General features: G+C 36.6%; 1 protein-coding gene and 1 long non-coding RNA gene across 4 annotated transcripts in view; one reads left to right on the top strand and one right to left on the bottom strand.

Annotated features, from left to right (window-relative positions):
• Sol1 overlaps nt 1-17,251 on the bottom strand; it is a 531,756-nt gene that overhangs the window by 408,573 nt on the left and 105,932 nt on the right. For both annotated transcript variants that reach the window (XM_072010125.1, XM_072010126.1), the window contains exon 3: nt 12,343-12,523. In XM_072010125.1, the coding sequence (XP_071866226.1) occupies nt 12,343-12,523 (181 nt within the window). The remainder of the gene's footprint in view (nt 1-12,342; nt 12,524-17,251) is intronic.
• The window catches only part of LOC139990701 (uncharacterized), a 155,359-nt gene that overhangs the window by 106,999 nt on the left and 31,109 nt on the right, over nt 1-17,251 (top strand). The gene's annotated exons all lie outside the window — the stretch shown is intronic.

The following is a 17,251-nucleotide window of genomic DNA, read 5'->3' as shown; positions in this document are numbered from 1 at the left end:
TATATTATTTTACGGAATGTAATGTACTTTACGGACCATTGCCAAGGGAAATGGCTGTAGAAACAATGAAAATAATAAGGTTGAAATGCACTTTCGTAAATTGAGATTTTAGGACAACCGGATAGTGCCTTACTAAGCTTCCAAGAATCATAATTCATTTTTCGTCACCGGCTGATTGTCATGAACCCGGGGAAAGCTTTAGAAGCAAAGTCATAAATCTTCTTTCCTTCAGAACCACTGTGTAACACAAAATACCATCTCAAACACACCATTTTAATGGAAAATACAAACATACATTGAAATATTAAGTTTGACTAAATAGTCGATAAAGTTAGTGAAGTAGTCCAGATACACAACAGTTATGTGTAAGGAGAAGACCGTAAATATAATATTATCGATGATAATTATATATCTCCCTCTGTCACTCAGAAAATTTTGATGATACTATCAATTTATGCAAAGAACGTAAGGTATTTACTTATTTTACAAACAAACTGACTGAACATTTCCAAGAATAATTAATATTTTATATCTTATCAGTACACAAAAATTATCTTCTGTAAATAAAAATGTCTGAGAATTGCAAATAATTCAGTAACGGTATTTATTGTATATGTTTATCAATTTATTAGCCTAAGATTTTCTACTTTAGTCGCGAAGCACATAATTTCTGGACTTATTACATATTTACCAAAATCTGGATCTTCATTCATCACACCATACTAACTCAAGAAAGACCGAAGCACAAGCTGTCAAGTCGAAAATTAAGAGAAGGCTTATCTACCGAGCCCATTGTATTTTCCATATTTCTATTTTCGCAGCAACATTTAAAGCCACGTATTTTAAAACTTTGTATACGAAAGAAATACGTTCTACGAAAACGAAACATCATTCGAATATTTCCCATTCTGCTCTTTTATTCCTTTTTCACGGCATTTTTCGGGTTAACTGTTTCTATGACTATATCGTAAATGGCATTTTCGAACGATAAATTTGTTTCAATAAAATATAGGGCGAGACGCGTAACTGGAACCATTTTGATAACTCTACAAGTAAAAACTTCACACACACACACACGCGCGCGCGCGCGCACGCACGCACACACACAAAATTTATAGATATCAATCTTTCATATTCTTCGAAATTTTAGGGACAACTTCAAGCTTTTAAATAAAAGTCGCAATTTCTCATGATAAAAGTTGTGATATTAAAACAAATTCAGTGAAACGTATTAAAATTTGTATGAACTTGTAAAACGGATGTCGAAATTTATTCTGCACTACCTAATATTCTCCGTAAAACTTTCAAGCTTTAACGTTTGAGATACAAGAGACAATAATAAATAGCTAACATTTTAGAAATACTTTATAAAGAGAAATATAAGACATACTTGACAGTCCGCCTCTAAAAGAGAAAACTGGACAGGATTATCTTCGTATAATTTTCCTAACATCGTGAATAACTTCAAATTGCACTAGTTCGTGTAAAAGATTACGATGTTTCCGAATGAACACTTAAACTTTGTTCATGTATGTTACGTCGCGTGAGATAGTCCATGCGACGTGCAACAGTCAAACACCAACTCGAAAATAGTCAAAACTTAGTCGCCACCCGGCAAGTGGCTAATACCGATACGAATCCAACACTTTAAATCTGATTGTAAAAGACATTACAATTCAACATCATAGCCTAACCCACGAGTATCTCCGAAAACATTTATATTATCAGTGAAATCAGTTGTGGGAAAAATAAATATACATTATAACCTGTTAACTGCAGTGTTATACCAACTCAGCCACCCCTATTATCTCAACAGAAATAAGGAGATCGATCTATTCGCGAATCGATTATTATAATCGTAACGGGAATTTACGACTCACCGTTGACGCACTTCCTCGCGATCGCGTCTCTCCGCGACTGGTCGACTTTACAATGTACGCGTTGAGAACTGATTCTGCTTAAACCGATACGTTTGTCCATTGAAGTTACTATATACCGCTCAACACGATCGTTAGAACGAAAATCATCTTACGATTGCACGAATTCGTTTGAAATCGCTATGTTACGGCAGGATTGTTCCGGCCTGTCCGTAACGGAGCTAAGCCAACAGCATCTTTCGAATTATCGAATATTCCCATTGCACTTGGCCATTCCTTCGAACACTATGAAGATCTCATATCCATTTCCACGCTCCCATTACCATTAATGGCGTGCACTGCCGTTGCAAAATCAATGAAGGAACCGTGCCGTCTTTTTTCTTAACATTAGTAGTGCCATTTATCCACCGAACGGAAGTTCGTCCCGGCGACGTGCTGCGTATTCCCAGCGGGCTCCATTGAATATTTCATGAAGTTAACGTTGTTGTACTTATATTAATTGAAAATACGATCGATTGAGCTCCGACTTCCGGCTCCCCTGCACCATCTACGATCGGTGTCTGATCCTCCGTCATCTCGTCGGAAAAATCGAGTCAGACAAATACGATGAGTTTCAACGACGATATTTTCCTTTTTAGATTTATGCAAGTGCCTTTGTAGAGTTTGCAACTAGACGAAGGTAGCTCACAGATCGCATCAACACGTTCACCGTGTAAAAGGCGTATTCCAGTCGGTACATAAACTTTCGGGTTACGTATGATATTAATCTGAATATGGCAGATGAACTAAAAATCCTGAAATTATGGAAAACGCTAATAATCTAAGATGTTGATGTGACACTAACCCCTCGTACGAAAGGAAGTTTTACCCTATGAAGACAGTTATCGTACGAGTATTATTTCTTGTCACATTACAGCATTGTAGGAAATGAAAATCGGATCCACAATGAATCTGTTAACCGTAAGGGTCCGAAGTCTCGTCGGAAGAAGGGTGGTGACCCAAAAACGATAATAGTGTTTTCCTTCGACCCATGGAGCATCGTCAAATTGCTCGTTTATAAACATCAAGCGTAAGCAATTTCCAGGACAATCCCAGAGAATTACGAGGTTCCCACGACCCAGGGATGGAAAGGATCCTCAGCCGATCGCCACTGGACCAGAAGACAAATCTTCCACACTTGGTATCCCCGTCATCCACCTCCTACGCTAAAATATTCATGTCAATTAAAGGGTCATATGAAACGGTCGCCGTTTCACTTTACGAGTCGAACCTTTTTTCTTCTTCGCTTCTATCTTGGTTAATATCACGGAGGGAAAAAAGAGGAAAAGGGGAGGGGATCATTCTTGTTCTTCTCTACAATTCTATTTGTTACCCCTTTATTTCCTTGGCCTTTTGTTAGCTCAGTGACTATGTTTGCAAGAGGTTGACGACGAACCGTCGTGGATTGTCACACTCTGCCGACCAGGAATTTCATCTCGCACATAATTAATCTCGGCAATTACGCGGCAGACAAGTATAATTCCGTGGTAGCGCCGGCATCCGGCTGGGCTACGATGAAAGCCGATGCTACAACGTTCCGCACTACTGTCCGGGCCGCAAACTCGAGGTTTCCTATCCTTCTGCGCTGCCTGTTCCTGTTTGCCGTGCTATGAAACACAACGACTGAAGCTCGATTTCGTCGAAACACGACGCGTCGCGTCCAAATTGCTACATACCGTGGCAAAATAGAGCATCGGTGCGTAGACTATATTGCGTACGTACACAACAGCCACGAACAAACACTGGCTTCTTATTTCACTGTTGTTAATTTGCTCCTTTTATTATATCACGCGTCTACAATGCCATGTAATATCCTAGAGAACGTTCCAGGAAGGTAGAATTTAATGTTGGTTCGCACCGTTCGAGCTAGCGGTTGCAAGATTGTTGAAACTTATTATTAGAATAAAACACAAACGCAACAATTGGAGTTTGTATAAAAGGGGTTCATCAATACTTATCTCTCCACCTATTATTTCTCGAAATGTTCTTCAAGAAATATTTCTTTCTTCGCGGCTACTTTTGCTTTTTCGTAACTTGTTTGATAATTATTCGAAGGAGAAATATTGTGATAGATGTATCAGACGTTAAGTATAAGTTCAATTAACTATTTGTTAACCAAGTACCGTTATTTTTAATATTGCATGTATATTATTGAAAACCTATTTTCTCTTTATTCATTCCTTCATTTATGGATCATTCTGATTTGCTTTGAATATTTCACTCTTTCATATAATCAATTACCATTCGAATCGATCACTTCGAAAGTCACCAACTAAAATGCCCCTGAGCAACGTGTACCGCGAAGTAAATTCGACACGTAGCGTAAACGTAATGAACGCACCGATATCTGCTGAACAAAGATAAAACCAATGCGTATCAATATACGTCCGGAGCATCATGTGTCATCAGAAAGTGGACAGTGTGCATAACGGGCGTACGCACGGTCGATTCCCTTATCAAAACGGATAGCTTCGTTAAAGCCATTATTCACTCATTGTAATGCATCATGTGGCGATAACATCGTATTTTAAGGATAATTATACGATGGCCAAGAAGGGCTGATATGTAACGATTACGTTTATCACTGTTTGATACGTGATCGATTACTTTACCGACGACAGCTTGTCGACCTTATTTTTCATACAAACAGAAAACACATTTCACCGATATGCACACCTCATGTAAATACATATACTGTCGAAATTCCGCTATAGGATATCACAGTGAACCATCGACGATTCGTCTTAGTCAGGAGAAATCGAAAAACATCGACGGCAGGTCCCATATTTTCTCGATTCGTTATATAGCCGAGCTTTCAAGCTACATGCTTACATAGTTGACGGATTAGAGGCGTTTTACATCGCTAAGCATCGAGCCACCACTATTTTGTCTCCATAAACACTTACGTGCGTTAAATACTTGTACCATTGATTGCCCACCATTTGATTGCGACTATAAATGTGAATAACTTCAACTTGAATTTGCGAAGTAAATTTTCCATATTAGATTCCAATAGCTGCTCGTATAGACATTATTTTAGTCGCTGATATACAGAAGAGGTACAATGAATATATAAGACATCTTTTATTTAGTTCAGTGTGCAGACTCACTCTCCGAAATATGGACACGCATTTATGATTCACACTGTGTAAAACCAAGTATGTAACCGAGTATATATATGTAACATAGTTACAGAGACAACCGATCGACGATAATATCACTAGATAGGTAGTCGATAATTAGAATCGAAGACACCGTGGGTCTTTAACTGGCACTGTGGAACTTGGTGCGACACCAGACGCTGTGTGCACCAGCTCTCACAGCAAGGGCAGCTTAATATTGACGCCGCCGGATCTAAGAGCGAAGTTGCTTCTCTTCTCCGTGGGATTTTCTCAGCTTTAGAATATATAGTACAGAGCGCTGTGTAAACGATCGTCGTGCCTCTGCACACCATATTAATAGGGCCATCTTCATGGGCAGCTTAATATTGGATACGAAGCGCCTGGCCGGTCCTTAGAAGCAGAAACGATTTATGGCCTCCAACGCTGGAGGATTTGTAAATAGAATCCCGTGTAGGTGGAGTGGCCCGAGGACAAGCACGTGCTCGGCATAAGTCCATCGTCTAAAGAATATTAGGAGGATTTTTAGCAATTGACGTGATGAGAAGTAGGCTTGTTATTAGCGATGTTATTGATACCAAGAAATTGAAAACGAGGCATGTTCACGATCCGTAACATACTGGCGTTTTATCATTGAATAACTTTTAATTAATTAAGCACGTTCTTTAAATTTATTTATGTAAAATGTGAATTTAGATTCATTTGTAAATTATCATGTATTTATTGTTACTATAATTGACAACAAATTCCACTAATATTAACAGAGGTAAAATCGTAATTACCTATGGAAGAATATATTCCACGTATTACCCTAATAAAATAGCAATTAAATACAAAAAGAGACGAAAGTATGAAACATTTAACACACGTGTATCCGACCAAGTTCATTCAATTAATCAGCTTGTTTGAAATATTAAAACTCGTTAAAAGACTAATTCAACTCTACTCAACTTCTCAACTACACTTAAAAATCCACCACTTAACTTTTAACAATTCCCAACACAATTAACCGATTAGTTGCAAAATATGCTTTCATTTTCCCCGAAAGTAAAAAAAAGAATAAAGAAACAAAATGAATGAAATTGATACGATTCCCTTTCTCTGTGCATAATTGCTTGCAGATTCGGGCGTAGGATCGTGAGCGGGTTCGATATGAGGCATTTCGATCCCTTGAGCTGAACAAATATTGACGCGGCTCGCTACATGCTCGAGCCCGCCGATGAAGAAGTCGGCCCGCAAAATTTGAGTCGTTCGGAAACCACATTGATAAACTTCGTAGATTAGACAGCACAGAGTGATTACGATGTTATAAACATTTGCGCAAATTCTTATTTTGTGGAATGTAATTTAAAAGAAGAAATGGAATTTAAGCAGACAATTGTTTTCTCTATTAAATATTATAACAGATACTATACTTTCAGTATTTATTATATGTATTCTGTACATTCTTTCTCTTTAAAATTCGAATTTCACTATTGAATAAATTCCAATAAAATATGCAGTCCAGCAATACGATTAGGAAATTAACGAAAAGTGAATTCAATCAGTTTGTCGTTATCAGTTGATCGTTTGGTTCCAATCCACGGAAGACTGACCGTTTGGTTGGCGAGAACGGACGATTCTCACGCTGTCGGTGCGCGTGAACTTGCCGAAACCGTAGAATGTAGAATGTAGAAATTTCCGCGCGACCGAAACCCTTGCCGCGTTCTCTGCGTAAGCGACGTGCATTACCCAATTGTTTGCCCATGTTTCCGACAGACTGTCTCGCCATGTCGGAAGTTCCCGCGGCTCCGTCGTACTTCGACGCATAATGCCCGTCAGCAGAAATTCTGCCGCATATTTGCATACATAATCGCGCCCTTGTATCGCGTCGGTCATCCTGGAGCCAGCCCCTACAATCGATCGCTCGATACACCGTAATTACACCCTACTGTAAATATAAGTTGAACGTAATAGTAGGTAAAATATATATGCCGAGGAAAAGAAGAAAATACGTGTATATAACGTGCGCTAACCTCTTGTAAAATATCTAATTCTTATGAGGTCTGTTTCGCAGGCATCGAATGGCTTAGACATCTGAAATTCTTAATATTTTGAATATTCTTTATGTTTAAGTAATTACTTCAGGAAAAACTTTACATTTTTTCTTTTGCATATCCGTCACCTGGGCATCGCTGTTACGAAGAGAATAGAATTTAGTGAAACAAAAAAAAAAAAAAATCAAATCAAGAAGTCCATATTATTGTGCCCTCGAATATAAATGTTGTTTTGCGTTGCAAGGTATAGAAACAAAAATGCTATAAGTAGATTTCTATTTCTGTTTCTTGTATCCTTCAAATAGAACTATAAGGTTAACTTTTTAGTCATGTCCTTTGCTATAAACAAATGAACGTGCTTCCTATCACGCTTCTTCTATTGTATTGTAACGCTGTAAAAGTGAGGATCTGGATCAGCATATACTATACCTGTATTTAAACTAATATTTATAGCTATACTTATTTCAATATATTTTTCTATTACAGATTCACCCACTCATCCCTCTATCAGTCAACCTCAACACTTTATTATATATTCTTCATTATATTAACGTTAAATATTATTTTAATATTTTTGCGATTTATCAATCGAATAGAAACTTCCAACATTTGTTTTTTGTTGAAACAATTATTGAATACGTATTGATGTAGCCTATAAGAAATTGTTACTAATTCGCTATCGAATAAATGCAACATGTTTTTTTCAAACATTTATGAAATGATATTTATGAAATCGGATTGCATCTTTGAAACGGCTAGAGATGGAAATAAAATGGAACGAAGAGCACATTCTGTGGTTAATTTTAGGCATCTTTTGTGCGAAAATCGCACCTTTTCACGGTGTCTCGTAACACACTGGTAATATCAAAAGAGATCTGCTGCGCTATTTGCTAACTATTTAGTTGTCGTTATGCTGGTCGAAAAATCGATATACTGACGCTATTACATTTTCAGATAGGGAAGGCCAGAAAGAAGATGGTGAAACGAGAGAGAGAGGCAAAGAAAGAAGGCAGCGAGACCGCAACTTCACAAAAGCGAGATTCATATTCCGCTCGGAGAAACAGCGGCATTCGGAGCAGAAAATAAAATCTACGGGGGTCGTCCCGTCCACGGAAACGGACGCTGCATTCACGGGAACGTTCCTCGTTTTCGTCTCATAACTTCCTCCTTCCTGAACTCCTAACCGACTCTTTCCACCGGCCGTGTCACATCGCTGACCCTTCCTGCACTTAGCCGTTCTAAACCAACCGGCAAACTTCGTGATATGCATTTGAAATGCCGCCACTGAGATATGAAATTTTCCTTCAACTAGCTGCAATCAGATTTTCTTCTCACAATAATCGGTAAGGACAGCTACATACTGAATGTTCTACGATGATGTTGCAAGAGGACAGTGCTCTGCCTTTCACAGAAGTTATTTAGAGGATTTAAAGATCGTTTATAATACGAAGCACCTAATATTATCATCAATATGAAACCATATGGTATAATATCAGATGTCTCGTTTATATATTTTAAGTCACTTCGATTTGGTTAGAACGCAAACCGATCGTGAGAGTCAAAGACGATGTTTTCCAGTCACGCTATTCTCGGCGTTAATCCAATGAAAGCTTGGTCGATATTTTAAGGATAACGAATATATTCTCTGCCAGGCTGAGAGAACACAGCAGCGAAACAGAGAGATATGTATAATTTGGCGAAACAGACAAATATGTATAATTTAGCGAAACAGACAAATATGTATAATTTAGCGAAACAGAGAAATATATATAATTTAACGAAAACAGGAATAGGGTCGGTACACTTGATGTTCTGTGCAGTTACGACACAAGAACCTGATTGTGTAGTTACATTCATCGTGCAATGTATGTACGTTTACAATCGGGGTGGTTTGCAAGCCGGCTATCAGGGGAACACGCGGCGTAACTATCAGCTAATCAGTCGCCCCAGCTAGCTCGATGTAAGACGGAACGCCTCTTATCCGATGATCCGTCTTTCCTTGAGACATAACAGGGGCTAAGTATACTCGATCAAGCTTCCGTCACGTCGGGCCGCGTGATAAATCTTCTGGATTTGTGTGTGTGTGTGTGTGTGTGTGTGCGTGTATTATTTTTCTTGCGGTCTAATAAGTTTTATTATAATTCTGATGCAAACTTTTAGTGTAATATTTAGGCTACAAATATGAGAAAGCTATACACATACTGATGTTGTTTATTAGAAAAGTTTTGTCTTACTAATCTTTATAAGATTACTATGATTATTGACCAATATCTGCATCAACAAGATTTCCAATAAGAATACTGTTATGAATTGCACTACATTGCTTACAAACTACAATAGTTTTCATTATATATAGTTGAGTTAATCGTTAAAGTTCAAGCACGATCGATATACAAATAGGATATAGGAATCCCGAACACATTGCCGCAGTCTAAGTTTCGGATCTATACAAATTGAACGTAACAGGTCATTTCTTAGAAACGTGATCTGGCTCGCTAAACTGAAAATTGTCTAAATTTGTACACGTGCTAGATGTGTTTAATTTTGTTGAAGCAACCGTTCAATTTTGATTTGGCTGATGCGATATATGCAAACTATATATTGCATTTGTATCGATGATCAAAAACTAGATATATGCATAAATTATAGAAATATAATTGGTTTCGGTAAAGAAAGCATTTGCGTTATGTATAGCTAGAAATATGCTAATTCAAATGCTAATACAAATTAACGGGAGTGTAAATAGCGAGATATATGACATAACGACCAATTGATACACATTCTTTGGATTAAAGCGAGGCTAAAAAAGCTGAAGCTTTATATACAAGCTGTGTGTATAGCCTGCACGAGCACTCGCATAGTAATGGTCGATTAAAGGATGGAAGGATGAACTTCCCGAGTCAGATATTATTTTGGAAAACCAGGACAGAACTCTTAAGCAAACACGGTTTCGTAAACTACCTCTTTCAGCGATCCGACCACCTTTAAATCAAACAAAAGACCACGTTGTTTGGCCACTGCTTGCCTACTTTCATTGAGACTTTAGAAACTTCGAAAATCCTCCTATATATAAGAACTCGAATTGATATCTATTTAAAAAGTAAGTGCTGCAAAGATATATATTTATTCAAAAAAGGGGGGATTAGCAGCGTGTACCTAACGAAGCAACGTAAAATTTACCTATACAAAATCCATGATTTTCATTATTGTTTAACACTTTCCCCATATTAATATGAAATTTTTTCCCGGCAAAATATTTTTAGTTTTAAGCTGAAGAATTAATCAAGTTCCCTACAGATATCTCCTGTATTGAACTGTCTCCTATATAAATGATTCTAAAGGCTTCGAAAAAGATGGTAGTTCAAAGGCGTCTAATCGGCCCAGTGAATCAGTCATTAGTAAAGACTCGTTACTTCCGAACTAAACTGTCTCAGGTTTTAGAGCATCCTTTTTACTGTCTGAGCAAATGATGCATTTCTTCAGCCTGTCCAGCAGTTCAGGTTTTTTGCAATGGTTCGATTTAATGATAAAAGAATGTAGTATACATATAATCGCATTCGTACTCTACCAAACTAAGAACAAGATTTTCTTCTGAATAGTGTCTTTATGTTGGCTATAGAAATAATATCGTATTGCTGTCAGCCCTTCCTTTATGTGACTCGGTGACTATGGATAACTTTATTACAAATTTCAAATATTTAATTCGTACAATTGCTTCAAATGATTATATTCAATTGTTGAACATTCCTCTTACAAATATCAATCCAATCTGACGGAGAATATTCAATTTTATTCCTGTTAGTATAATAGGTAATTTTACAATTATTAATCGGATTCAAGAATACTTCACTCGTTTGTAATTATTGCAGGTATCGGATAATGTAATTTATATAAAGCCATATATACATATTTCCCAAAATGTTGTATTTCCATAGAATTATTATATTATCTGATAATAAGATAAAGATAGTATTTTTACTTAAATTACATACACATCTCGTACGTTAAATATTAGTTGAAAGGAGCCAATAGTAATTGCAAACAATGAACATTGAAAATTTAAACGAGAGACCCTTTAATTACATTTAACTCGGCAGTTACAAATGTTTTGCTTCCGCGAAAACTTTAACCGTGGCATAAAACAGACTTGCTCGAAGGCATATCAAATGAAATGAATATTTGGTACGAGCAATAGCGAGTTTCAAGTTGTTAAGATAATATTAAGAGAAAATACTCAGATAAGGAAATTGTCGTTTGTAAGATTTAATAAGAATTGTTCACAGACCACGAATTTTTTATTCATAGAACTCAAATTAAGTTAAATGCTAGAATCTTCAATTACAAATAATTTAATTTTAATTACAAAAACTTTCGTAAATTTCGCGCAACGAAGATGTTCTTAATTTTAAGATTATTCCATTTTTCATCAAATAAGCTGTCACGTGCATACATTATTGCGACCAGCATAATTTAGCATACGAATCGCTGTTACATCTGGATCGCCATGAAATCGTGTCTTTTGCCCAATAATTTATTCAAAATTCCCAGTCCCTACCCTCTGTAACTTCCATCTGCACGAAATGTATGTATAATGCAAGTTCTAGTCCCGACTTCACGTAGCTTTTTCAGAAAGTAAATTTGAAGTACCACCGTATCGTACGTTCAGAGTACGATATGATAATTCGTATTTACGTTATCAACTTTAAAATAAATATTTTGACAAGATTGATCAAAAACGGACAATTGATTTAATTGAAAGTGAAGTAGCAATTACTTAATAAATAAAATGTTTATGCAATAAAATAAGTTATACTCCGTTGAGTTCTGTATCAGCTATAATAAGTAAAATGTAGATGAAATAGGTACTTCTTTCCCTTTTTCATTCGTTAAGAAAAACTGTGTACGAAGAACTAATTTCTTTAATGCAAGATAAAATAAAGAGGAAGTTTTATTTATTTTGACTAAGTTTTATATTTGCAAGATAGATAATAATGAAAAATTGAATTTGTCAATGGAATTTACAAATATGTCGCATTACTTACATACATTCCTTAAATTATTGTATTTATTGAATATTATATTAGAATGTAATAATGTATAATAATGTGATAATAATCGAATAATTTAAAAAAGAACATTAGGTCAACCAAAGAAAGACACGATACATTGTCATATTCTTATTGAATCTGTGTAACTCGCAACATACATTGCATATATATTGTAAATTGAAATGCATCGTATATTTAAAATGATTTAAATAATAGTACTCACTCGGATCGAATACGACGGATACTGAAATGATGAAACGTCAGCTTGACGATTTCGTCGGGTTGACCGATAAACGTGTAAAGCAGGCAATCGATATTTGACGGATATCGTTTGGGATAATAAGGGGATGTGAACGTGCCACCTTGAGGTTTGTCCGAGCTGCTGTAAACGACGCAAGAGCAACCTGCAACAGATATTTCGTAATCATTGCATTAACGCAAACATAAACGATCAAAATATCACATAGAAATACAAAATCCATATAATCTGGATAAATATGTCTTTACCCTAAATCTTTACCCTAATGGGTACGTAAGATTTATAATAAAGGAAACACGATAAGAAAAACAGAAAAGTCTATTTCTATGGAACCTACGTGGGACCATAAATTATAACTGTCAAACGTTTCGTGATACGCGTATCTTGTGTCAAGTTCTCGGCAAGTGATTTCTAATCATAATTCACATTATTCGAAAATATCAAACCCTCGTACTATACATATGAAATATTACGCTAGATAAAATGCTAGAAAAAATTGTTTGACACAGGAGAATTCCATTTATCCAAACTCCGTTTATCCGAACTACTCGTGTCATCACAATGTCCGATATATCAAATATGTTCCTAAATTCCTATTAATCAACTTCAAGCCACGCGACGTACCACTTACACGAATAAATATTAGCATTCACAAATTTTACTATAATCTTACCGCATAATATTCCAATATCAGCAGAGATCGAATTTCAAATCCAGTTACATGAAAATTAATTCCAATTATACGAATGAATAAACAGCAAAGAGCGACAGAACTGGTAGACTCGTATTAGCTATTCGACTAATCCAGTTATCCGATACACGTCTTGTCCTCTGATCGTGTCGGATAAATGAATCAATTTTACCGCACATTAAGGCACGTGTCAAAATACAACACAATTTATTCACTTTCGCCTATACTGGAAGAAGCAACTAAAATATTACGAAATGCAATGCGATTAAGATTACGTATGCCCGTTATATTAGGTTGTCCGAAAAGTGTCTTTCTTTTACAGATACGTTGTTACGACCGTTCGCGGAGAGACGCGGTAGCAAGGAAAACGCGTTAGCGAGAGGCGTAAATTCTCGCTACGATTCGTATAATCGACGCTGCGAATTAGTCGTTCCCCTGTTTCGGTTAGGATAACAGAGGTGGTTCAATGAATTTAACACTGTGTTAACAGGTTAATATAGCGTGTATATTAACAATAAATTGTATAATAATAAAAGCGTCACAAATTATTTAGCGATGAATACAGTTAATGCGTTACAGAAATTCGACCCGACTTTACGATATCTCTCAATGAATTTGTTAGACTAAGCGACTTTATTTTCAATCGTCAGACCTCTCGATGTATGTCGTTTGAATCTTCAAATGAGACTGATTGCCCTCAGATCAATTCTTTGTCTTCTCGGGGAGATGACCCCCACTACGCTCGGATCACGCCACCGTTCGCGCCTATGATCACGTAGGCCACCTTCTTTGTTAGAATAAAATAACGGACCGAAATCGACGTTTCTGGAACTCGCTGCTTAGTGACAACTATGGGCTCGTCGATACATTGTATATTTTTTGTCGGGCAGATAAGACGATCTGGCTGCGACGCTGTAGGACCGCGAGCGACGGTTAGAAATACGATCTATACTAAGCCTCGTAGCGTAACACACGTCTTTTACAACGATGCATCTTTATACAAACATGAAACCTAATCTGCCGAACATTACGATCTTTATTTTGATAGAACAAAATGGATCATACGTAATTCGATAAAATAATATAAAACGCAAAATGTTGTACATCCATTATTTCCTTATAAAACGAAAGAAACTTTTCGGACGACCTAATATATTGTACGAAATTGAAGGTCTTGTAATTTCTCATGTGTGAGTCAAATGTTTCAATTTTTTAAATTCCTTTCATAAATTCACTAACAATAACAGTACTAATTTGCTAGTACGAACAATTGTGTAACAAAGTGCACTTTCAAATCCTCTGCTAAGTAAAATATACTTGCACAAAAATAAAAAAAATATAAAAAATTCGGTATGTATATGTAGACTTTCCTGGCTGGCTGTGGAAGTAGATAGTTCGATATTACACATATTGTATAACGTGCAATAAAATGGAAATCGTGGGAGAATTTTTAATACTATGCATACGTGAAAGGAATCGAACAAAGATATTCCACGGTAATGAAATCCACCATCTGACAGCATGCCGAAAGTAACGCTTCGGTCCAAAGTCCGAAACTTTTCTTATTCCCAAAATGAACTCGTCACTTTTTCCATCGATCTTACCCCCGCTCTTATACCCTCGCCACGAGTATAGAATCGACCCTACGTCAATCTCGAAGAATCAAATTAAAGTTTGACTTCTCTGTGAGGAAACGTACCGCAAGAGACCCGTAACTTTTCTGCGAAACTTTTAGCAACAAAATCACTGATTGTCCGGACAGATGGTTCAGTGGTTAATGATCGATCGCGAGAAGTCGCGTTAGCCACGTTGGACCGGCGGTTGCATTTCCTATTTAGAGATGGCGTCCAACGATCCAAGTCAATAATCTCTGGGAACGAAGCTACGAAAGAATTTCCGTTATCTGTCAAAGTGTTAAGCTCGCATCGCAACAGCGATTTAATTTCCTGTTGCACCATTTTCTTCTACCTTAGCTAGACTAAAGCAGGCTCAACGTCTTTGCTTTGTAGACGAATCGACAAAGAGTGCGGGAAATCAGGTGCTTTTACAGTTAAATAACTGAGCGACGTTTAAATTATTATTATTATTATTGTTGTTGTTGTTGTTGTTATTATTAAGCTGTCTTCCTTGGTTTTAGGCGTTTAAAATACTACTGTTGTTAGTAATACGAGATAACACTAAATAAAAATTACGTACTTTTCTACTGCTACAGTCTTAATTTTACCTCCTCGAAATTCTTGCTTTTCTTTAACGAGCAAAAAGGATTTTGATACTGTGAGAAGATGTTTGACATCCAGTCAAATCGGGATATCATGTATACTAACAATACGTTTTCCATATTTTGTTCAAAGTGTAAAGATACTTTTTAATGATTGACAAATACAATTGAATCAGGAATGGCCGGAAGGATATAGCAGGATTAAAGTATACGAGTATCAACAACCGTATGAAATGTCTTTCTAAACATATAGTGATTACATCAAGAAAATTATCTACGAGGTATCTTTAAATCGTAATTTTGAAAACCGTTTGAATGTCATGTACACCTGTTAGACATTTTTAAGACGAAGAATTGCGATTAATATTTTGCCAAAATATCAACAAAAAGAAACAAAAAGAACGCTTCAGACGATATTCAATTTGATCAATGAATTACACGTAATAGTTTGTTAATCTTCGAACGTTTAATAAGCTAATAGTTCTCGTCTCCGCATTTCTCTTCCGTGATATTACTCCGTCGAACAATATTTCTCTATCAGTTTATCGATTTTCATTGTGGTTCATATAAGATAGCTATCGGATAAGCCAGAAAAACCCTATCAAAGTTCATGGTCCAGTGTTATCAACTGTATACCGGTCGAGCAAGATAGAAGGCCGCTTTGGTGCGACCCACGAAATGTGGGTCATTACGAAGGCTCGTCGATACGGGTGCAATAATTTATCCGCAACAATATCACCGACCGTCTCTGCGATTAGTTCGCGTCGACCAGTTGGGGAGCGCAGTTCCGTTGATTATTTCCGCGAACGTGATCCATTACGAAGCGTACAATTCGTTCAAGAGAACACGATTAATCCCAGTGCGCCGACTTAGAAGAATCCCATTCTAATAGGATCGATTGATTAGTGACAGGATCAAGATCAATGTGTACTTATAAACATGATTTAAAACCAATCATCCAAGGTTCGCTTCAGAAGTTTCGAATACGACTCATGAGATATAACGGTTCGACCATTGTAGCATATCTCTTATTTTACACTTTGAATGTCTAAAATAAAATCAAACGATGCCCACTGAGACTAAAAAAGATTGTAAATGGTATTGGTACAGAAATGATTAACATTAATGAATCAAAAACGAATTTTGTTTTCTGATGATAATCGTTTGTCGTCGTATGAGATGGAATGTTATACAAAACTTTTCGAAATACAGTGACGGACAGAAATCATTAAAATCCATACTTGTCTATAATAGCTACACTACATCGTTAGTGACATTGTATTAAACATTTTTTATCATATTGATAGCACTCATATATATATATATATATATATATATATATATATATATATATATGTCGGGTTGTCATGAGAGTTCGGGGCGTATAATGAATCTTCATGTGAGTTGGCCATCGTTGTTGTACACTGTAGATGATATTTATTGATACGAATATGAGTATTACAGGGTGTAAGAAGTAATAGCGGCGATTGGATAATCGAGAAGTCGATGATAATGAGTTTACGTTCGATAACGAATCCACGGTCAACGGGATGACGAATGTAATTTGATACAAGATTCTGGTGACTGCACCTCGGTCTAAGTGGAACTGCCCTTATATACTCTTCTCCGTACCTCTCTGTATCCCTCGGGTCAATCTTTATTTTTTAAGGAGAGCTATTTAATTATTCCATACCTCTGTTAAGTACACGTCCCTCCCGTGACCGTGGCTACGTTCAACGACCCGTTATGTCACTTCGAGCCCAAGCCCACTGTTATAAATCTCGGGCAAACATAATTGAATTAAATCATGAACAGCTATTTCTCAATTTCATTATTTAAGTACGGCTATAATAAAAAGTCTGGACTGAAGTATTGGGGACCTTGCCAAACATTCCAAAAGAAAGACCTCGATGTCCTTTCATCTCCGACATATATATAGGACTTAGTTATTCAGAAATATTAGA

Source organism: Bombus fervidus, chromosome 9 (assembly GCF_041682495.2).
Source record: "Bombus fervidus isolate BK054 chromosome 9, iyBomFerv1, whole genome shotgun sequence".
Classification (NCBI taxonomy): Eukaryota; Metazoa; Arthropoda; class Insecta; order Hymenoptera; family Apidae; genus Bombus; species Bombus fervidus.
Note: the sequence above shows the minus strand (reverse complement) of the source record. Positions and strands in the feature narration are given on the sequence as shown.